This window comes from Coregonus clupeaformis, chromosome 31 (genome assembly GCF_020615455.1).
Source record: "Coregonus clupeaformis isolate EN_2021a chromosome 31, ASM2061545v1, whole genome shotgun sequence".
NCBI classification, from domain to species: Eukaryota; Metazoa; Chordata; class Actinopteri; order Salmoniformes; family Salmonidae; genus Coregonus; species Coregonus clupeaformis.
In genome coordinates this window covers 26,751,201-26,775,171 of record NC_059222.1, presented here as the reverse complement: position 1 = coordinate 26,775,171, position 23,971 = coordinate 26,751,201, and the positions used below count along the sequence as shown (strand labels likewise).

Here is a 23,971-nt window from a genome sequence, read left to right as displayed (position 1 = left end):
TTCTTTGTAGGAGAGCTTTATTCCTTCCTTGGGTGTTCATTCATGTTCACATGGATCTTTACAAACAGTCAGATGGTTGAAGCTTTCAGCAGTGATCTGAGCCATGCGAGAGACCACATCCAGGGATGAAGTACTGAACAAAGTGAACAAAAGAGGGAGAATGCTAGCTCTGTGGAACAGATTCAGCCTCTTCTACTTCATTCTATTGCCACTGCTGGAATCTATACACTCCCCCAGGAATGGCCCCAAAGTTGTATATCAGCTGCACATTCAAGCTTTATTCATTCAAAACAAAAACACAACCAACCAATAACATAACATAACATTCACTCAGGGGTGGGCAGTGCAAAGACAGAAACACAGGAGGGTAAATGGGGGACACATTCACAGTTTACAGGCAAAAGAATGAGAGCAGAAATTGGGGCTGGAGGGAGGGAGTGGGCTGGGGTGGGTGGGTCTGGACCTTGTTTAGAAGCACTTGCGATGCACAATGGAAGGGCCGGCCTCGTCGTACTCCTGCTTGCTGATCCACATCTGCTGGAATGTGGAGAGGGAGGCCAGGATGGAGCCACCGATCCAGACGGAGTACTTCCTCTCAGGTGGGGCGATGATCTGGTAACACAGAAGAGATCATTTAATACACAGAATGAGCAAATCACATATGTGCAATGAATAAGGTACAGTACAATGAAACTTAGTAAGACAATATCAGTGATATTTAGCTTCAGATTGAGTCTTAACAACTTAACTCAAATCCTGAAACACTTATGAAGACAAAGATTTATATTAATAGAAAAGAGGTCAAAACTTGGAAAGGATAATTGCGTTGAAGTGGGCCAATATCATTACTGGCTGTGAATGGCAAAAATAGACCTTTACAATTAGGAGGAATACTATATTGAACAAGTTCAAATCACTGTATAACATCTCACACAGTGACGTGTAAGTTAACTCTGTATGTTAGTATCTTCTACACACCTTGATCTTCATGGTGCTGGGGGCCAGAGCTGTGATCTCCTTCTGCATTCTATCTGCGATGCCAGGGTACATGGTAGTACCTCCTGACAGGACGTTGTTGGCGTACAGGTCCTTACGGATGTCAATGTCACACTTCATGATGCTGTTGTAAGTGGTTTCATGGATACCAGCAGACTCCATGCCTGGGGAGAAACCAGAGGAAATCACACTGAGTCACAAGAGACAGAGATAGATCTTTGTTTCAAACTCTTGAGAGAAAGGCAGATGGAGAGAGTGAAAGAGGGATAACAAAAAGAGAGGGGGATTACCGATGAAGGAGGGCTGGAAGAGGGTCTCGGGGCAGCGGAACCTCTCATTGCCGATGGTGATGACCTGACCATCGGGCAGCTCATAGCTCTTCTCCAGAGAGGAGGAGGAGGCAGCAGTGGCCATCTCATTCTCAAAGTCCAGGGCGACGTAGCACAACTTCTCCTTGATATCACGAACGATTTCTCTCTCAGCTAGAGATAGGAGAATAAGGGGGAGGTTAGATCAAGAACTTCGATTGATTGGTAGAACAGCACTTCTGTATCCGCATAGGCCTCTGCTTAAAAGTAATGTACTGTACAGTATGAGAAAATATAGTGTCATCAGAGATTTGACCATCCCACAGTTCCTACTGACCAGTGGTGACGAATGAGTAGCCCCTCTCGGTCAGGATCTTCATGAGGTAGTCAGTGAGATCACGGCCAGCCAGGTCCAGACGCATGATGGCGTGGGGCAGGGCATAACCCTCATAGATGGGGACGTTGTGGGTGACACCATCACCAGAGTCAAGGACAATACCTGTGGAGGTTTAGGAGGACACAGGTTTAGGAGGACACAGGTTTGGGAGGACACAAGGTTAAGACTCAGTGGAACTGAATGGTCAGTGTAAAATTAGGCTGGTTTTGACTGGTGTGTTAGACTGACCTGTTGTGCGACCAGAGGCGTAAAGGGACAGAACGGCCTGGATAGCTACGTACATGGCTGGAACATTGAAGGTCTCAAACATAATCTAGAACATGAACATTTGTTTAGGTTACAGTGTTATTTTTCACACTAACATTTTGACAGTAAGCATACCATTCTCATGGCACTAATCAAAGGTCATAGCATCATGTAACACATTCCTTCTGTATATATCAAGTGCATTACACAGCCTTAAAAGGCTGGGTTAGAGATATACATTGGACCAAGTCCCAGCTGTAGTGTATGAGGGTCATCACCTGGGTCATCTTCTCCCTGTTGGCTTTGGGGTTAAGGGGGGCCTCTGTCAACAGGGTGGGGTGCTCCTCTGGGGCCACACGGAGCTCATTGTAGAAAGAGTGATGCCAGATCTGCCAATCAACACAAAACACACCAACCAATCAAACAACAGCCTCACCACAACCTGTTGAAAAAATATGGGGTTCTATTGAGGCCCTTGTTGAAATGCCACACAAAAACATTGAGGTCGATTTTGAGAGAAATGTGCGATTCTAAGTGAATAACACCATCTGTTGCATGCATCTGTTGAGGGGATGACAGTGTGTGCCCTGAGCTAATTGGTTGACATGTTTGTCTCTTAGTCACCGGGGATGAGTCATAGTTAGATTACATGACAAAACTTGCATGGTGGAGGACGGGGGTACCATTAGCATAACATCTCTTTAGCTAACTCCATCTTTATCTAACCAATGATCATGTAGTAGTTCTGAGAATAGATCCTGGATCTAAATGCCACTGGATGGATCCCAAAGTGCCATCCGGGGAGTTGTGTTGGCTGAGGGGCTATTTTTGGGTGCCATGATGGAAAATTTAAGTACATCAAATTCCATGTTAGAATGTGTTACTGTGTTCCAATGCAATTTTTGTGTGGTCGTCTAAATCATGTGTGTTTATGAGTCTGTGTGTCATTGTTTTCTTGTAGGGTGTGGTGGGGTGTGGTAGGGTGTGGTAGGCTTACTTTTTCCATGTCATCCCAGTTTGTGATGATGCCGTGTTCGATGGGGTACTTCAGGGTCAAGATACCTCTTTTGCTCTGTGCCTCGTCACCCACATAACTGTCTTTCTGTCCCATACCCACCATCACACCCTGGGGAGAGGAACAGGCTGGTCAGAAACACACTCACCACACTGTAAAGTGGATGCTATTGCTAGCACTGAAATTCAACAAATAGGCTTTGCTGTGTGGAGCCTTAAACCATGATGGGTAAAGTAATGAGAAAAAAAAAGTGAAACATTTAAATAAAAATGCTTTGAAATTAAGAATATAACAAGGACCGTGAAAGACTACGGTCAAAAAGTGGATGCATTCCAATCACCCAATCAGAAGTCGGTTACATCCAGCCTCTCTTATGATGGACGAATGGCGGCTCACCTGATGTCTGGGACGGCCCACAATGGAGGGGAATACTGCTCTGGGGGCGTCGTCCCCGGCGAAGCCTGCCTTGCACAGACCGGACCCATTGTCACACACAAGGGCAGTGCTCTCTTCGTCGTCACACATTGTCAATTCTTTGCTTTACCTTCCTTACTCCGACTGGAGACAATCACTGCAGGGGCACCAAACAGAAGAGTGTGTTAACATCTACAGATTGGTAGATTGGTGTGTGTGTGTGTGTGTGTGTGTGTGTGTGTGTGTGTGTGTGTGTGTGTGTGTGTGTGTGTGTGTGTGTGTGTGTGCATGTGTTCACATTTATGTGTGAGTAGGTCTATCCCTCTAAAGCAGTGTGACCACACCCTTCTGAGGTGAATTCATGAAAACCTTAAACCATAATAAATGCAAATCTGGTGTGGCAATTATTGTCATTAATTCATTCAGGAATACATGGCTCAGGTAAATCCACTAGTGTGTACCAAAGTGTGAAAAAAGGATGTAGGCTATTCCTATTGAAAGTGACAAAGTCCATTTGGAAAGTTGACCTGTGCTTAGAGTACAATATAAATACATTTTTCCAAAAGCCTATGAAGCACATTGTTATACAATGTTATAATAATGTAAAAATGTAACATTAATAGCAAAGCATTCATGATTAAGACCAAAACTCCCCATAGGAATTACCCTACAACCCTCCTGAGTTAGGGTTAGGGTTGTACTCCAGTCTGTAATGAATGAATTCAGCACCCTGGGAAAACTTCCTAATTAGGAAATGATGCGGCGTCATGTCTGTCTTTGGACTGGACTTTGCAAACCTTTCTCCTTCACTCCCTTTCTCTGGCCCTGCTTGTCTACAATCGTTAAAAAAAATAGAAAGGAGCGAAACACGACAGGGATGGGAGGGAGGGAGAGAGAGGAGAGGGCAGCAGAATCAAGGAGAACCATATTTAGTCATAAACCTTTGGAATAAAGGATTTCCAAAGCTTTCCAGCAGAGGGTACCATGAGCAGCTATGATGAAGTTGGCCAGTGTTGAACTCTTCAAGACTCCCATCATTTGCAGAACATAACAGAGACCCCCAAACTTTCCAAACTGACTGAGTTCCTAAGAGACTTTACACTCTATGAGACAATCTATGAGCTTGACTGTCCCCAAGAGACGTTACAAGACTTTGAGACAGCCTTTGAGAAAAATGTTTCTGTTGAGTTATGGTACTGACCCAGATGTCTAATACCATGATCAACTAACTGAAAAAACAATGCATAATTGGTAACAGGTATCTTAGCCTATACCATAGTTGCACCAAGACATTGCAATTCGAGCATTTACAACTGTGTTATTCTACTACAGTCTTTCAAGCAAGCTCCAGCATGAGCAGCAACACTCACTTCTTCAACCACAAATCCTAAATGAACCACAACAGCATGAGGCTTAAGATCTGTTCCAAGAGCTGTGACACTTGATACACACAACAGACCACAGTGACTTAGCTGGGATACTTCTAAACCCCTGTCTTGTATTAACATGCACCTGTGAGATTAGCCAAAGCTCTTCAAGGCTAATGAGCCTGGTTTATATTGAGCAGCAGTCTGTGCTGTAAGGTGCTGACCCCTGCAGTTGACTCAGACTAGCAGATTAGCAGCTAACAATGTAGCAGGTGTCGTCTTGAGGCAGTAAGGCAGACTGGCAGGCAGGAGAGGAGGAGAGGGTAGGAGAGCAGAGGAGAGCAAAAAGGACAAAAGAAGTGGAGAGAAGAGGAAAGAAGATGGTAGGAGAGGAGAAGGGAGGAGAAAGGAGGAAAGGAGAGGTGAGGTGGTGGCCCACTTACCCTGACAGTGCTTGGCCGGGGTATACCGCTCAAGGATGGTGTGCCCCCTCACTGGCCAGGGGAGAGTTTATGTAGCTCCCAGCCCCTATCTTGCACTTCCCCCTCCCACATCCCAAACATGGAGCCGGGGCTGCACTCTCCCTGTCTGCCTCACTCAGCCAGAGCCTTATAGGGATGGCCGGGGAAAAACAGTCCAATAGTGGAGGGCCCAAGTCCCATCATTCAGAGCATTCCAGGGGCCTTTTTTCTGTGAAAGGCAGGAGATCTCACCATCCTGGAACATAAACACACAGCACAGAGCTCATAGGACTGCCCCCTGTGACACACAGGGCCCTCACACACACACACACACACACACACACACACACACACACACACACACACACACACATAGACTGTGGCATCACCATGTAGCAAGAGTGACATGGGTTAGGTCACAAATATAGCCTATAGGTGCTGTTTGAATTGGCATCAGTTAGATGATTAAATATTCAAGCAGTGTGAAGGAATATTATTACTTGTCAGTTGAGGTAGAGGTCTGTTAAATTCTCTAACTATGGAATATCCTAACCTCTCAAAATGTCAGATTGTCATTCTACACTCTTTTTCTCAGTGTCTCCCTGAAATTACCTTGCAACCCAACTTGTAATTGTCTGTGATAACCCACACTGAAAGGAAAGGGTGGTCACACTTTATTTGGATAGACCCATATAGATGATCTTGAGATGGTCATACTAACACTAAACTATCTGTTGATAAGCAACTGCTTGCTAAGGTTACTGTTAGGGCTAGGGTTAGGGTAAAGTTTAGGGTTAGGATAAGGGTTAAGGTTAGGGTTAGAGCTAGGGTTAGTAGATAGTTAGTTGAAATGTTGTTGGCAGTTATTGAACATCTACTGAACATCTACAAACCATCTACTTGGGACAATCCAAATAAAGTGTGTGTTACCAAAAGTGCTCTCGTTTGTGAGCAGCGGCTTGGGTAGGTAGACCTTGAGACCATAGCGAGGAAAAGTGAAGTTGAGGCTTTACTAAAGGTGCTGAAAGAACCTGTCACCAACTGCCAATTGCCACAGCGCTGAGACCCACAGTAAGTGGCCTGTTGAGTCACTGGCTCTTAGTATTACAAAGGCCACATCACCCTGCTCTAACAGTCAGGGGGTCAGACGAACAGTTCTCCCCCCTGGTCAAAAAGCACTTTATCTTCCATTTCATCACTTTTTGACCTCATATTCATTATCCTCATGACCATACCAGTGTCTCTAGCCTACACACATAGTCTAAAGCTTAAGTGCCCCTTTAAGTTGAAGCTAAATATATGTAGTTATTATTGAACTATAAGAGGAGCAGCTGGTCATAAGTTGGGGATGGGACGCTAATCATCATCTGCACTGGCACTGGTGGGATCACATACTGTAAACCCATGAGCTCATCTTCAGACGAATTGGCCGGGTGTTGTCTCAGGTATCAGGTTCTCTGGGCTCTCTGCTTGTCTGATGAGGTATGCTACTCTACAACAACGTACTGACAATAGCCAGCACAAAGCCATATCAGGATGAGAGACAGTAGTGGAGAGAGGGAGTTGAAGGGGGTGGAGAGAAGGGGAGAGAGAGGGGGGTGGCAGAGGACAAGATGGAGAGAGGGAATAAGGAAGTGAGAGAGTAAGAATATTATCAGCATGACTGGAGGGCTATTGGGTTTGTGGTTGAACTAACTAAATATACTGTACCTGTAAAAGGCCATTGTCAGTGAATGTGAATTGTCATTAGATGCAAATGGTACAGCAATCCCTCTGAAACAGTTAAAATGGTCAGGAATCGTCAGACTGTGCAAAAGAATGTAGCTGTCACCCAATGATCAACAGCTTTTAAGCTACAGCAAAATAATTTTTTTAAATTACAGTTTAAAAAGTATATATTTTTCTTTCTCTGCCATAAATCTTGAAATAACATTCTCATTTCACTCTCATGTTCTGCCATGTCATGACGATTATATGTAACTGAGCTTGTTCCTTACTTGTGTGTTCGAGGGAATTCTCAGTCCTGTTGTATTAAAGGATTCGTCATGTCCAGTAGTACAGAAGCTAAACTGTTTCATGGAAAAAATGCTTGGAATGTTAGATCTGCTATCAAAAATAAATGTAGCTTGTTGTAGCCTACACTCCATCCTAGACTGATGCTAGCTGATGCTGGTCTTCCTTTTGTTCATACTTTTAATACTTGCAATTAGTAACAAGATGTTGTACCGCAAGATGGCCAAATGTACCACATTATAAGACTTTTCATTCATTGTAACACAAAGGCAAAATTATTCAACAGTACGCAGCTCTCACAATATTGTCTAACTAGTCAGACTTGCACATCTCTACAAGGAGAACCTTTACCGATACATGACCTTTGCAATACTAGCATGGCTGGTGTTTATCACTGTCTGTCAGAGTGAAATCACCCAAATTGGAGGTCAGTTTTACACATTGAAGGAAAGCCACTGATCTGCCTCCCACTCTGCTACAGTAACAGCATGCAGCAGACTTTAATGCAGCACCAAAAAAGGAGCTGTTCAGTAAATAAGGAGAGACTTGGCAGACCACGCTTCCCCAAGGCATGTAGGGAAGAAATAATCCTACTGAAGGTGTGGTCTGGGAAAAAACATACCCTCACTCTATTGTGTGTGTGTGTGTGTGTGTGTGTGTGTGTGCTGTGTGTGTGTGTGTGTGTGTGTGTGTGTGTGTGTGCGTCTGCATCTACGTAATACTGTCGGTAAAAAGGCGTTCTGCATGTTTAAACTGAAGATATCCTTTGCACCCCGTTAGTCAGTGGACGCTCACTTATTTCCATGTTTAGCTGCACTCTTTACTTCCTCTCCTCTCTTGCAGTGACTTCTCTTCTTCTTCATGAGACCTCCTCTCATTCTTTGCCTCATTAAAGGCACATCTGTGTTTCTAAATTATAGTAACTACAGTAACAGTAACTAATTCAGTGAGCCTTGTTTTGAAAGTCTATGCATAAAACATTGCACTTTTTTGAAGACCATGGGTATACAGCATTATGTAATTATATTCCAGTACAGAAGACATGTTATTATCTGAGAGGTTCTAAAAAAAGATGATAGTCATCATCATACCCTTGTGTCACATAACTTTACAATCATCTCTGCCCCTCAGGATCTTCCACCCATGCCTCTATCATTGATGGGGAAAGTGGTTGTAGACCATTACATCTCCCTCAACACAGCTACTGTTGCTACTGTTCAAACTATCAGCACTGATAACACTCCTCCCAAATTAAACCCCATCTGACATAAGTCCATCACAGCAGACATCAACCGATCAGAGGAGGCCAGTGTGTGCAGCAGGGCTTTGGATACAGTCCTGCTCTATTAGCATGTGCTTTGACCGAAAATGGCAAAGCAGCTGTGGTCTTAAAGGACGTTCCCTGCTGCCGTCTCATTGGATGCTTAGCATCAACAGGCATCTGCTCACAACCAGCTCTGGAATGTCTTATGGCGACTCCTCGCAAGCAAGGCCTGAGCCCGAGCCCATTTTCTTCCTGTTTTGAGTGTGTGTGTGTGTGTGTGTGTGTGTGTGTGTACATGCGTGTTTGTCTATGTGTGTGAGAGAGAGAGAGAGAGAGAGAGAGAGAGAGAGAGAGAGAGAGAGAGAGAGAGAGAGAGAGAGAGAGAGAGAGAGAGAGAGAGAGAGAGAGAGAGAGAGAGAGAGAGAGAGAACGAGACTCCGTTGTAGTAGGCTACTGTATTCTAAAATGTATAGCGCTAGCATGTCTGGGAACATTGTGTTAGCTAACTCGAGTATAGATGCCGTACCTCAATACTCTTCAGACTTCAGATCCTTGTTCCATTTCCTTTAATATCCTCTGATTGGTCAAAGGACTTGAAGGTCTCAACTATATTGGTTTCACCAATCAAATCAAATCAAATCTGACGTGATGAGGTGAAGAAGATGAGAAAAGAAAGCCAGAATGTCCTATTGGGTGTAACTATGGATATTATCTGGTGTTATCTGTCTTGTCTCTGTTGGTTTCTACCTCTTTTACTGTTGTATTTAGCCTCACCTGACCTCTGGCCTACTGGTATCTCCCTTTCCCTTTACTGCCCTCACTGTCTGCGGTCTGAGAGCACTGGCACTCTCTGTACTCTTTGTGCCTTTCCCTCTATCGCTCTCTAGTGGCTTAATAATGACTATTGTTTTTCAGCAAAACAGCTTCAGGTAAGAGTTCATATGTAGATATTTTGATTTCAGATTCAACCCAACTGCTGGAATAAAGTGTTTGGTAACACGATCTATGAAGTACATAATGTATAATGCTTCATAACATCCTTTATAGTGCGTTAGAACTCTAACTATAAGAGTCCATAATAACTCATAAGCGGTTATAAAACTCTGTATGATGTTTTATAGATCATGAACTATAATGACTATAGTGCACAATGTATTATAGCCATACTGGTTTGAAAACACAGACAATATCATTCTTACACACATTAGGCTCTATAACACACTTTAACAACAGCTCATAATGTACAGTATTATAAAGCTTTATAACTCACTATGTGTTTTTGTTTGCTTTAATTAAAGTGATTCACCTATTTATAAAACACTATACAGTGAGGGAAAAAAGTATTTGATCCCCTGCTGATTTTGTACGTTTGCCCACTGACAAAGAAATGATCAGTCTATAATTTTAATGGTAGGTTTATTTGAACAGTGAGAGACAGAATAACAACAAAATAATCCAGAAAAACGCATGTCAAAAATGTTATCAATTGATTTGCATTTTAATGAGGGAAATAAGTATTTGACCCCCTCTCAATCAGAAAGATTTCTGGCTCCCAGGTGTCTTTTATACAGGTAACGAGCTGAGATTAGGAGCACACTCTTAAAGGGAGTGCTCCTAATCTCAGTTTGTTACCTGTATAAAAGACACCAGTCCACAGAAGCAATCAATCAAGCAGATTCCAAACTCTCCACCATGGCCAAGACCAAAGAGCTCTCCAAGGATGTCAGGGACAAGATTGTAGATCCTACACAAGGCTGGAATGGGCTACAAGACCATCGCCAAGCAGCTTGGTGAGAAGGTGACAACAGTTGGTGCGATTATTCGCAAATGGAAGAAACACAAAAGAACTGTCAATCTCCCTCGGCCTGGGGCTCCATGCAAGATCTCACCTCGTGGAGTTGCAATGATCATGAGAACGGTGAGAAATCAGCCCAGAACTACACGGGAGGATCTTGTCAATGGTCTCAAGGCAGCTGGGACCATAGTCACCAAGAAAACAATTGGTAACACACTACGCCGTGAAGGACTGATATCCTGCAGTGCCCGCAAGGTCCCCCTGCTCAAGAAAGCACATATACAGGCCCGTCTGAAGTTTGCCAATGAACATCTGAATGATTCAGAGGAGAACTGGGTGAAAGTGTTGTGGTCAGATGAGACCAAAATCGAGCTCTTTGGCATCAACTCAACTCACCGTGTTTGGAGGAGGAGTAATGCTGCCTATGACCCCAAGAACACCATCCCCACCGTCAAACATGGAGGTGGAAACATTATGCTTTGGGGGTGTTTTTCTGCTAAGGGGACAGGACAACTTCACCGCATCAAAGGGACGATGGACAGGGCCATGTACCGTCAAATCTTGGGTGAAAACCTCCTTCCTTCAGCCAGGGCATTGAAAATGGGTTGTGGATGGGTATTCCAGCATGACAATGACCCAAAAAACACGGCCAAGGCAACAAAGGAGTGGCTCAAGAAGAAGCACATTAAGGTTCTGGAGTGGCCTAGCCAGTCTCCAGACCTTAATCCCATAGAAAATCTGTGGAGGGAGCTGAAGGTTCGAGTTGTCAAACGTCAGCCTCGAAACCTTAATGACTTGGAGAAGATCTGCAAAGACGAGTGGGACAAAATCCGTCCTGAGATATGTGCAAAACTGGTTGCCAACTACAAGAAACGTCTGACCTCTGTGATTGCCAACAAGGGTTTTGCCACCAAGTACTGTTTTTTTGCAGAGGGGTCAAATACTTATTTCCCTCATTAAAATGCAAATAAATGTATAACATTTTTGACATGCGTTTTTCTGGATTTTGTTGTTGTTATTCTGTCTCTCACTGTTCAAATAAACCTACCATTAAAATTATAGACTGATCATGTCTTTGTCAGTGGGAAAACGTACAAAATCAGCAGGGGATTAAATACATTTTTCCTTCACTGTACGAGGTATTTGTCGGCTTTAAGTAAACTGTGATCCTTTTCCAGAATAGAAAGAAAAAGGAATAACGCAGTTAGCTACCCTAGTAACGTTAACATTTTATTTGACAGCGTCAACACGATATGGACATTTTTAAGCAAAGCTTTATTTCAGTACATAAAAAACACAGCATTTAGTTACCATAGGGATACATTCAGGAAGCTAACACAAGACTTTAAGTGTCCAGCAAGGTTACTCAACGAAAGAGTTTGGTTCATCGAACCAACTCTGTTTCATTTCACCCCCCTTTGACCTCATACTCATTTTAGCAGACACTCTTATCCGGCGCGACTAGAGTTAATTAAACGGGACCCTTCAATGGCTGAAGGGTCAAAACGGAAGAGGCCACACTTCTTAAACCCTTCCACCACATAGCACATGTCCTTGCATCGCTGGTACAGCAATTCATTAAAGGTTATTAAAATGGTTCTTTGAGGATCCATTAAAAGGGGTTCTTCAAATAACTTATAGGGGTTCCCCCACAGTTTCAATTTGAAGAACCCCTAAAGGATACTCCAGGAACCTTTTATTTTTAGAGTGTAGTCACAGCACCAATGCTTAGACTTTACCTCAGCAGGCTAACACAGTCTTAACCCAGTCAGTCACATGTCACCCTTTAATGAATTGCTGGAGACTTGAAACTAACATGTCTAACACAAACTAACACATGTCAAACTAACACGTCTTCAGGTCTCAGGCAAGGTTGCTCATCACGTAAGCATAGATCACCAAACCATGCTCTTTTGATGAGTAACCTTGCTGGATCTTGAAGACTTGTGTTAGTGTAGCAGATTGGGATCTGTGAAACTCTCTCCTCAGCCTGAAGTGTTGCCCCTTGCGCAATTGAAAAATACCTTTTTATAGGGACGGGTTGGAACGCATCAGGAGGGCGGTCACGTGTTTGCGAGGCAGAGGTCCTGAGTTAGAGATTCGGTATGAGCTGAATCAGGGTGAAGCGGTACTCGCTAAGCAAGCAGCATGACGTCCTTTACAATTGTGAACTTGGATCTACAATTGAGCTCATCTCAACCGCGATGGGTTGAGATGGGTTGGAATGCTTCATGAAAGAGGGCCCATGTGTTTGCGAGGCAGAGGTCCTGAGTTTTTGTCTCATATGAGCTGAATCAGGGAGAAGCAGTACTTGCTATGCAAGCAGCGTGATTAACATGAACTTCCTGAACTAATTATTATAGACTTTAGCTAAGTGGGCTAACACAGTCTTGTGACATGCAGGAGACCCGGTTCGAACCCAGTCAGTCACAAGAACAATATTAAATACACTGTAAACCCAAAGGCATTTTTAACTCAAATACTTCTAGTAAGTTGATCTCAAATTCAATGAAAAGTCATAATTACTTAAAATGTTTTTGGTACTGACTCAAAACTAAATGAGTCACATCAACTGTATTTTTTAAAAGTTATGATAACAAATTAACTTTTTTCCCAGCATGCTCTACTGTGGGTTTATTTTGGGGAATTGTTTTGAATATCTGTGTTTTTGTATGTACATTGAGTGATTAATCCTGTGCTACACACAGATAAATAACTAATCCTATCATTTAGTTCAATTTTTTGCACCCGTTACCGAAATGGTTGTTCCAGTTTAAATGGCTTAGGTAGTCTCCTCACACTGTTCCTAACCCTGGCAGTCATTATGAATGCAGTTTGTGGGTGAATAAAAATGTAAACCGTTGGATATCCTACCTCCGGCTGGATTGCAATAGGACTTATACATCCCTTTGCAAGCCAGCATAATGTGATTTGCAGGTAGGGTTGCAAAATTCTGGCTAATTTCACAGGTTTTCCAGAAATCCCAGTTGGAAGATTGAACATCTGAAAATGTTGGGAAAGTTACTGGAATTTTGCAACCCTACTTGCAGGCCTGATGTGGCTTGTAAACCATGCATTTCAGGCCACAGTATTAGGATAAAGCTTCAAAATAAGGCCAGATACGTAATGTATTGTCATAAAAAGTTGAATTATAAAGATATCATTCACCTAGGACCTAACTTGGTGAAGGCCACAGGACTGCAATATTAATTCGATTCAGTTTCAAATCATGAACAATTATGTATATTTGTTAATTCAATGATTCAATGTATGTATGCATTATAATTTCCAATTCAATATCTTAATAAAATTCAAAATTATGGAATTCAAAGACAATTTATCTTGGCACTGAAATTGCTCCATAGCTAGCTCAGTCCCAGCTCTATCTGTCAGAAAATATTTTCACTAGTTAGCTAGCTAGCCATTCACGTCCGTAGTTGTCTGTGTTTTCAAACCAGTATGGCTATAATGCATTATGGACTATAATCTTATAAGTAATTATAGTTCATGATCTATAAAATATAATACAGCATTTTATAAGTGCTTAGGAGTTATTATGGATGCTTATAGTCAGTGTTATAGCACATTATAAAGGATGTCATACAAATGTACTTCATAGAAAGTGTTACCGAGTGTTCAAGATTCAGTGCTGTCGAGATAAATCATCAATCAAGTAAAATAGTTTCCCTGCTGTTGTTGATCAGATGGATAATAATGCATACATCAAAATACTTCTAAAAACCATGTCTACCCAACAATTAAATAATCCTAACATCAAGGTTTCACTGTATTGCATCATGTTATCATTTTCTTTTTATTTCACCTTTATTTAACCAGGTAAGCTAGTTGAGAACAAGTTCTCATTTACAACTGCGATCTGGCCAAGATAAAGCAAAGCAGTGTGATAAAAACAACAACACAGAGTTACATATGGGGTAAAACAAAACATAAAGTCAAAAATACCACAGAAAATATATGTACAGTGTGTGCAAATGTAGCAAGTTATGGAGGTAAGGCAATAAATAGGCCATAGTGCAAAATAATTACAATTAGTATTAACACTGGAATTATAGATGTGCAAGAGATGATGTGCAATTAGAGATATTGGGGTGCAAATGAGCAAAATAAATAACAATATGGGGATGAGGTAGTTGAGTGGGCTAATTTCAGAAGGGCTGTGTACAGGTACAGTGATCGGTAAGGTGCTCTGACAACTGATGCTTAAAGTAAGTGAGGGAGATAAGAGTCTCCAGGAATGGCGGCCAAAGGAGGTGTTGGCTTTGGGGATGGCCAGTGAGATATACCTGCTGGAGCGCATACTACAGGTGGGTGTTGCTATGGTGACCAATGAGCTAAGATAAGGCAGAGATTTGCCTAGCAGTGATTTATAGATGACCTGGAGCCAGTGGGTTTTTGCGACGAATATGTAGTGAGGACCAGCCAACAAGAGCGTACAGGTCACAGTAGTGGGTAGTATATGGGGCTTTGGTGACAAAACGGATGGCACTGTGATAGACTACATCCAATTTGCTGAGCAGAGTTTTGGAGGCTATTTTGTAAATGACATCGCCGAAGTCAAGGATCGGTAGGATAGTCCGTTTTACGAGAGCATGTTTGGCAGCATGAGTGAAGGAGGCTTTGTTGCGAAATAGGAAGCCGATTCTAGACTTAACTTTGGATTGGAGATGCTTAATGTGAGTCTGGAAGGAGAGTTTACGGTCTAACCAGACACCTAGGTATTTGTAGTTGTCCACATACTCTAGGTCAGACCCGTCGAGAGTAGTGATTCTAGTCGGGTGGGCGGGTGCCAGCAGCGTTCAATTGAAGAGCATGCATTTCGTTTTACTAGTGTTTAAGAGCAGTTGGAGGCTACAGAAGGAGTGTTGTATGGTATTGAAGCTCGTTTGGAGGTTTGTTAACACAGTGTCCAATGAAGGGCCAGATGTATACAAAATGGCGTCGTCTGCGTAGAGGTGGATCTGAGAGTCACCAGCAGCAAGAGCGACATCATTGATATACACAGAGAAAAGAGTCAGCCCAAGAATTGAACCCTGTGGCACCCCCATAGAGACTGCCATAGGTCCAGACAACAGGCCATCCGATTTGACACATTGAACTCTATCTGAGAAGTAGTTGGTGAACCAGGCGAGGCAGTCATTTGAGAAACCAAGGCTATTTAGTCTGCCAATAAGAATGCGGTGGTTGACAGAGTCGAAAGCCTTGGCCAGGTCGATTAAGACGGCTGCACAGTACTGTCTATTATCGATTGCGGTTATAATATCGTTTAGGACCTTGAGCGTGGCTGAGGTGCACCCATGACCAGCTCGGAAACCGGATTGCATAGCGGAGAAGGTACGGTGGGATTCGAAATGGTCGGTGATCTATTTGTTAACTTGGCTTTCAAAAACTTTTGAAGGGCAGGATGGATATAGGTCTGTAACAGTTTGGATCTAGAGTGTCACCCCCTTTGAAGAGGGGGATGACCGCGGCAGCTTTCCAATCTCTGGGTATCTCAGACGTTACGAAAGAGAGGTTGAACAGGCTAGTAATAGGGGTTGCGACAATTTCGGCTGCTATTTTTAGAAAGAAAGGGTCCAGATTGTCTAGCCCAGATGATTTGTAGGGTTCCAGATTTTGCAGCTCTTTCAGAACATCAGCTGTAGCAAAATGCTTGTTGAAATTCTCGATTATTGTAGATTTATCGGTGGTGATAGTGTTTCCTAGCCTCAGTGCAGTGGGCAGCTGGGAGGAGGTGCTCTTATTCTCCATGGACTTTACAGTGTCCCAAAACCTTTTGGAGTTAGTGCTACAGGATGCACATTTCTGTTTGAAAAGCTAGCCTTTGCTTTCCTAACTGCTTCTGTATATTGGTTCCTAACTATATTGGTTCCTAACGCCACAGGATGTTTCTGTTCTTAGTTCTGAATTTTTTGAATGGGGCATGCTTATTTAAGATTGAGAGGAAAGCACTTTTAAAGAACAACCAGGCATCCTCTACTGACGGAATGAGATCGATATCCATCCAGTATACCTGGGCCAGATCAATTAGGAAGGCCTGCTCACTAAAGTGTTTTAGGGAGCGTTTGAGAGTGATGAGGAGTGGTCGTTTGACCGCGGACCCGTTACGGACGCAGGCAATAAGGCAGTGATCGCTGAGATCTTGGTTGAAGATAGCGGAGGTGTATTTAGAGGGTAAGTTAGTCAGGATGATATCTATGAAGGTGCCTATGTTTACGGATTTAGGGTTGTACCTGGTAGGTTCCTTGATAATTTGTGTGAGATTGAGGGCATCTAGTTTGGATTGTAGGATGGCCGGGGTGTTAAGCATATCCCAGTTTAGGTCACCAAGCAGTACGAACTCTGAAGATAGATGGGGGGCAATCAATTCACATATGGTGTCCAGGGCACAGCTGGGGGCTGAGGGGGGTCTGTAGCAAGCGGCAACAGTGAGAGACTTATTTCTGGAAAGGTGGATTTTTAGAAGTAGGAGCTCAAACTGTTTGGGCACAGACCTGGATAGTATGATAGAGCTCTGCAGGCTATCTCTACAGTAGATTGCAACTCCACCCCCTTTGGCAGTTCTATCTAGATGGAAAATGTTATAGTTGGGGATGGACATTTCTGAATTTTTGGTGACCTTCCTAAGCCAGGATTCAGACACTGCTAGAACATCAGGGTTGGCACATTTATGTTTTGCCAGGAGCAAACAATGTGGTGAGAGCTGATGGAGGTCTGACCCACTGACAGTCAGAGAGACTTTACCACTTTTACAACAGAGCTGTGGCCCTCTGATGACTCAACCTGTGTAGCAGAATTACTGTGAGAGCTGAGAGTTATGCATAGTGGCTATGTAAACAGTAGGTGGTGCTGTTGATTGCTTTCTATTTCCATTCTACTCATTTGCCTTCTAATCAGGTTCCAAAGTGAGACGAAATGAACATTCCATTCATCAGCAGTTCAGTACTTGGGCTGTTTACCTAAACAGTACTACATCGTATCCTTTAAGGCAGTGTCAGAGGTCAAACAGAAAAGGAAAACTCTCATTCCTGATGTTGAGTGGTCGACTGCCTTGGTATTTAAAGGGATTAGCAGGATAATAGACTGTGACTCAAATATGACCTATCAAGCCCTGCTCATGATAAACATCTGTTAACAAAATCACTGTAATTACAGCATTTTGTATGCTCTATTAGGAATGTCAATACCACTTTCTGTTAACTGGATGTGGCAACTAACTAGGGGTTAGTTGGGGCTAAAGTCCATCCTCATCTCCACTTAAAATTCTATCCATCTAACCATTGAATCACACTTTTAAACATATTTAAGCAGGTTACACAGGAACCCATCATATTAGAGGCATCCTTAATGTTCACACACATGACAGCACAAGGAGAGAGCTGGAGTGAGTCAAGTGGTGACTCTCCCTTTCTGAGTTAAGTTAAGGTGAGATCAGTTCATACTTGTCTTGACTGGTCCTTTGGAGTCAGGTTACAAATTGAGACCATCCCATTACGGAAAATCCAGGGTGTACTTTCCAAGCTTACCCCACACACAATGGTTACATTCCCAAATCTCAATTCTGCTCCTATCTGTGGCAGTGCCGTCTGGATCTGTGGGTTTATTTGGGCTCCTTCTGTCACACAATCTGCCTTCTACTGTTCACCCATTGCCCTCAGTGAACCACTTTACATTGATCATGTTACACAGATGTTGATCTATACACAGCAAATTGGCCAGTGTTACCTAGTGTTGATTTGGCAATGTAACATTTCTAGTGTTGAGTTTGTTACGTTAACTAACTTAAATTAACACTTTTTTGGTGTAAAAGAACCCCTGTGTTGGTGTTAAACCAAAACCACGCACTTCATTATCATATTTCCCATCATACCCTATTGCATGTAGATTTTTAGATACTCCAGGAAGTTTGTAGAACTGATAATGAATCTATATTTTTAAATAATTTAACCTCTGAACTATTTGTCTTCAATCACAGTATATTTTCAATATAGAGTTTATTTGCGGCGCTATTTAGCGGATTAGTTTTTTTTTTGTGTTCTCAAACCAGTGAGATTAACATTCTTCATAAAGAATATGGGCAAAATTGAATTATTGACAATGAAAAAGCACACAGCCATGACAATGCAGGAGTGGCTTTGGGCCAAGTCTCTGAATGTCCTTGAGTGGCCCAGCCAGAGCCCGGACTTGAACCCGATTGAACATCTCTGGAGAGACCTGAAAATAGCTGTGCAGCGACGCTCCCCATCCAACCTGCGAGAGCTTGAGAGGATCTACAGAGAGGAATGGGAGAAACTTCCCAAATACAGGGGTGCCAAGCTTGTAGCGTCATACCCAATTAGACTCAAGGCTGTAATAGCTGCCAAAGGTGCTCCAACAAAGTATTGAGTAAAGGGTCTGAATACTTATGTAAAAGGGATATTTACGTTTATTTTGTAATACATTTGCAAAAATATCAAAAAAACTGTTTTTGCTTTGTCATTATGGGGTATTGTGAAAACATTAATGAGGGGGGGGAAACTATGTAATCCATTTTAGAATAAGGCTGTAACGTAACAAAATGTGGAAAAAGTCAAGGGGTCTGAATACTTTCCAAATGCACTGTAACTCTACAATTCACTTGATAGGCAATGCACTCTGGGAAATATGCAAATAAGACTTTAGTTTAAACATTTACGTCATTTAGAAGACGCTCTTATCCAGAGCGACTTACAGTTAGTGCATACAATTTTCAAACTGGCCCCCCGTGGGAATCGAAACCACAACCCTAGCGTTGCAAGCGCCATGCTCTATCAACTGAGCTACAAGAGGCCAAACTAATTAGTGTGTTCATTTAACATTGAAAAGTGTGAACCCATATAGACAATGGACCAGAGTAAAATTTAACACTGTGTAGATTTAACGCTGGAGAATTTAGTACAAGAGGAAAGATTTATGTACAGTAAAATATCTCTAGCGCAGATTAACCACACACAATGCTCAAACATTTCTTGTAGAATTTAAGAATTCAAATGGCAAGCCTCCAAATGTCTGCAGGAAGATGTGTCATCAAATATCTCAGAAAACTTGAACTGGAGCTTACAACTATAAATAAACATCCTTACACCTCATATTCTTGAGAAATTCTTGCAAGAAACATTAATACACAAGGTTCATTGAACTTGATTCAAGAGGAATCCATGTTTACGGCGTCAAAAACTGCTGCCAGATAATGTTACAGTCTTGGAGTACATCAAGACCAGGCAAATTCAAATCTAAACCAATTCCTTAAACTGTGTGAAATGTGAAATACAAAGAGGTTGTCGTATCGGATGAGTGGTGGCAATTATTGCTGATAAACAAAGGAGTCTGCTCATACTGAATCCTCGATCATAAGTTTATTCAGATCACAAGCTTCAGCATAAGTGACAGGTGACATGACACCCGGAGAGCGACGCCTCAGAATGGCCGCTCTGCCCTTTCTGTAGTCTAGCCCCTATTTATAAACAATGCAAAAAGATGCTCCCTCTTCTGGCCAATCACCAGTCTCCCCTGTCTACAACACACTTCCTGTCTGTTGTATGTGGCGTTACACTAAAACATTCCCTCTTGATACTAACATAAACAACATTCAATTTCTTCATGAAAAACATTTAACAAAGACATAATCTTCATATACGATAAGGTATTTTCATTGAAATATGACTCACACCAACCCACACAAACTATGAAGAATCAGAGCAGTAGTCAATCGTTATTCGCAACATTCGCTATCGTTCATATCATCTGCCTAGTACTTTCACAGCAATACTCTATGTTGTTGCAATGCCTATCACTTTCAAAACAATATTGTACATTGTAATTTATTGTAATGTAAATATGTTGTTTTTTAATGCTAACCCAGACCTTTTCAAACCTTTTCTATTTCAAAGCTGTTGACACAGTACCCAACACATCATGCACATTCACTAAGAGCTATTAGGATCTGTATGTAAAACTAGTTGAAACACATTGTTTAATTACATGCTTATATAATATGTTTTTACTCTACTCAGCATATATTCTCTGTGTTTTTTGTACATGAAGCCTTCCATTGGAAATTGAATGATATTTATGGCAATGACATTTTAGTCATTTAGCAGACGCTCTTATCCAGAGCGACTTACAGTTAGTGAGGACATACATTTTTCATACTGGCCCCCCATGGGAATCAAACCCACAATCCTGGCGTTGCAAGCGCCATGCTCTACCAACTGAGCTACAGGAGGCTTAAAGATAAAGATAAGTGTTATTGCGCAATGGCAAGGTCGTCATGCAGAAGTGAGTTTTTGCACAGGGGTGGCGTCAGGGAGATGGGTTTGGGCAAGATGATCAGTAATATCCTTTTGAAATGCCTCAGGGCAAAATAAAAAGAGAGAGGTTGATTGTAACACATAATTTTTTTTTAGGTCAACGGGCAAAGGAACATTGTGGTCTTACATTAATGTGATACTATCACTGTAATAAGCATTGTTTTATATTTTCTAGATCATTGTCTCAATTTGCATCGTGTGAGAGTGAGTGTGTGAGTGTGTGTGTACGTGTGTGCGTTGTGTGTGCAATTCAACTACTGTATGTTATTTTTATTTTCATCTTTGAAATTGATGTTCTCAATCTTTCTGTTTGGAAGGATCAGTGACAGTATTTGATGTATCAACCATGTAGTGATTATAAATGACCCTTTCCTCCCAATTAAAAATGGTCTGCTAAGACGTGGGTTTATGTGGGTGCTTTGATTGCTATGATTGGCAGCGTGTCTAATCAAAAACGTTTTGGGACATAAACTTTGCATTTATGCCTCGATTCAATCTGTAGCGCTGAAGAGCTGTTGACGTACAAAGTCATGTTTGCTGTCTCAAGTGGATGAGTGTTTGTGGGATTGGCCAGAGGCCACTTGTGTATGGGAAGAGAATTGAAAACTGGAAAGCAGTCAACCTCAGACATGTTTGGATCTGTGGTCAATACTAATGTGATCGGGCATTCAGAATATTTAGAACAGTGGTTACATTTTCGCTCTCCTATTCCACTAATACAGATGTAGGATCTTAATTTGAGCAAGTTTGCTATAGCAGGACATTAATCCTGCAGCAAGAGGAAATGTGAATTATTATGTGGATTCTAATTAATGCTCAATTTTTTTATGGGTTGATACATTTTATGTAAGGGCAAGGGGTTTCTGATGACTCTGTTTTGTCTGCAGATCACATGGTCCAGAACAAACTCCTGGATCTAGCAATGAGTATCGACCTCTTTTGCTCACAAGGTCATGATTAACAAAATAACACATGGCTTGAGTCCCCAGTCAAAGGGAATTTGCGATTCATCAACACTTTGTTGAGAAAGATCCTTCCATTTAGACCACATGATTTATGAGTCATCTGCCTCATAAAAGTGTCTCAATACCTAATGGACCACTAGCAGAAACATGCATCAATAAAAATCTATTTGGCGCACGGTGACACATTCATGGGTTTCAAATGACTATGTACAAATTATGTTTACGTATGTATGCATCATATAAAACCATCATGGTTGTTCTGCATACAGCTTTGCTGGATCTGAAAATTGGCAACTCTATAAATCAACAACATCGTATAATCAAATAGGCTTATGTATAGAAAAATGTAGATTAATGAAAGCGAGACACACAAATATTTCTGTCATAAGTTTTATTGCTCCTTGTTTTGTAACTAAAATGTTGGGGGTCATCCCTTTTTAATACTGCATACAGCTTTAAACAGCTGAACATTTTGTTCAGTGATGCTCACCCAGTAGCGCTGAGAAGTCAACACAAACATTCACAATAGTCTTCAGATATTCAATCCCAGTCAGATTCATTCTGATAGTTCAGTAAACTAGCATCATAGCTTAAACTGGTTAATGTAACCTGGAAATGTTTGTACATTGTAGAGTCCATTGCATGAATCTTTAGAGATAACTTTAATATACAACAGTCATAGAAAATCTGCAGTCAGGCTACGCCATAATAAATAACACATTTAATTAAAAATATACTTTGATTAAATACAGCTTTATCTTAACTATGATAAATAAAATCAGCATATAATACAATATATCACAAAGTCATGCACTCTTCATCCCATCCTTTTAACATAAAATATATTCAAGATGTCCAATTGCACTTTCTTCTGTGCATGACTTCAGTCTGAATGCTTGTGCAATGTCCCAAAAAGCCTGTCCCAGTGTGTGAAGTACGGAGCATAGTTGGACTTGAACTTCAGATGGTGCAGGTCGTGGTGTGGAGCTCCACCGTAGAGCCCAAAGGGCACCAGTCTATGCGTGGACCAGGGCAGGTCATAGCCACAGTGGTCCTCCACAGAAAGCCAGATATTCAGAACATAAAAGAGCATCTCAGTCAAGGGGTGGCAGCCCAGCAGCAGAGGGTTGACCCCAGCGAAGAAGCCCAGAGACAGGGTCTCCCAGGCCCCAGAGTACTCAGTGGTCAGGGCGAAGGTGGATGTGTGCTTGTGGTGCACCTTGTGGAATGTCCGGTACAGCCAGGGCACCTTGTGGTGAAGCAGATGCCAGATGAAGTATTGAAAGTCAAACAGCAGGAGGCAGGCGACCACATCCCAGATGAGGCGCAGCGTTCCGGGGGCCTCGGCTATGAAACTGGCTGGTCTCCAGAACCAGTGCAGCACAGTGAGAGGGAAGAGGAACACCACATGGTTGTAGAGGGAGTGAGCCAGGCAGCTCCACATCATAGTCCAGGAGACGTGGCTCTTCTGCTGGATCTTAAAGGTCCTGATCCAGGCCAGCCTGGGGGAGAGGAGGTCCAGCACCACAAAGGGCAGGCAGAAGGTGAGGTAGACACTGAGGGAGAAAAATACAGGGAAGAAAGGTGATCTGAGACACGCATTATATCCCAGTATAAAGTCCCATAGGCTCTGTAGAAGCATTGTGTTCAGTCTTGTTGTGTGTGAGCTTGAAATGTGTGCTTAAACAACCTCCTGCAAAAGCTCTACCCTTTTATGAGTTCTCTGTGAAAAGTATCTGCCCCCAGTTGTCCTTATAAAGACTTCCTTCTAAGCATCCTTCTAAACTTCTCAGCTAAAGTATTTCAAGGTTTCACTGTAGTGCATCATGTTATCAAAGGGAAGAGGAGGAAGAGGAGGACAAGGAGGAGGGGTGGGTTGCACATTTTGTTTTGCCAGGAGCAAACAATGTGGTGAGAGCTGATGGAGGTCTGACCCACTGACAGACAGAGAGACTTCCACTGTTACAACAGAGATATGGCCCTCAGATGACTCAACCTGTGTACCCACATAAACCCACACCGGAGCCTAAGCAATCCGCTCCACCGATGTCCAGTCCAGCTCCAGCCAGCGGGGCCAGACCAGACCAGGGGTGCTATGGGGGGGTAGTTAGAGGGTGGTGGTCACGCCCGGAGCCGGATCCGCCTCCGAGGCGGAATGCCCACCCGGCCCCTCCCCTGTTGGGTTTAGTTGGCACGGTCGCAGTCCACGCCTTTGGGGGGGGGTACTGTCACGCCCTGGCTCTGGGGACTCTTATATGTTGAGCCAGGGTGTGTAGGGTCTATGTTTTGTGTTCTATGTTCAGTTTCTAGTTCATGTGTTTTCTATGTTGGCCGGGGTGGTTCCCAATCAGAGGCAACGTGAATCAGCTGTTGCTTGTTGTCTC

At 42.6% G+C, this 23,971-nt stretch overlaps 2 protein-coding genes across 2 annotated transcripts; both read right to left on the bottom strand.

Annotated features, from left to right (window-relative positions):
• Window positions 1–5,286, bottom strand: LOC121547331 (actin, aortic smooth muscle). The gene is made up of 9 exons (XM_041858535.2): window positions 5,187–5,286; window positions 3,359–3,533; window positions 2,945–3,073; window positions 2,226–2,336; window positions 1,930–2,014; window positions 1,642–1,803; window positions 1,287–1,478; window positions 979–1,160; window positions 1–612 (listed from the first exon to the last, which is right to left on the bottom strand). Exons 2-9 carry the CDS (start codon window positions 3,485–3,487, stop codon window positions 469–471), a joined length of 1,134 nt encoding a protein of 377 aa, XP_041714469.1. The 5' UTR covers window positions 3,488–3,533; window positions 5,187–5,286; the 3' UTR covers window positions 1–468.
• Window positions 5,287–22,436: 17,150 nt separating this feature from the next.
• LOC121547962 (cholesterol 25-hydroxylase-like protein) lies at window positions 22,437–23,256 on the bottom strand. The gene has a single exon (XM_045209702.1). It carries the CDS (start codon window positions 23,227–23,229, stop codon window positions 22,471–22,473), a length of 759 nt encoding a protein of 252 aa, XP_045065637.1. The 5' UTR covers window positions 23,230–23,256; the 3' UTR covers window positions 22,437–22,470.
• Window positions 23,257–23,971: the final 715 nt, after the last annotated feature.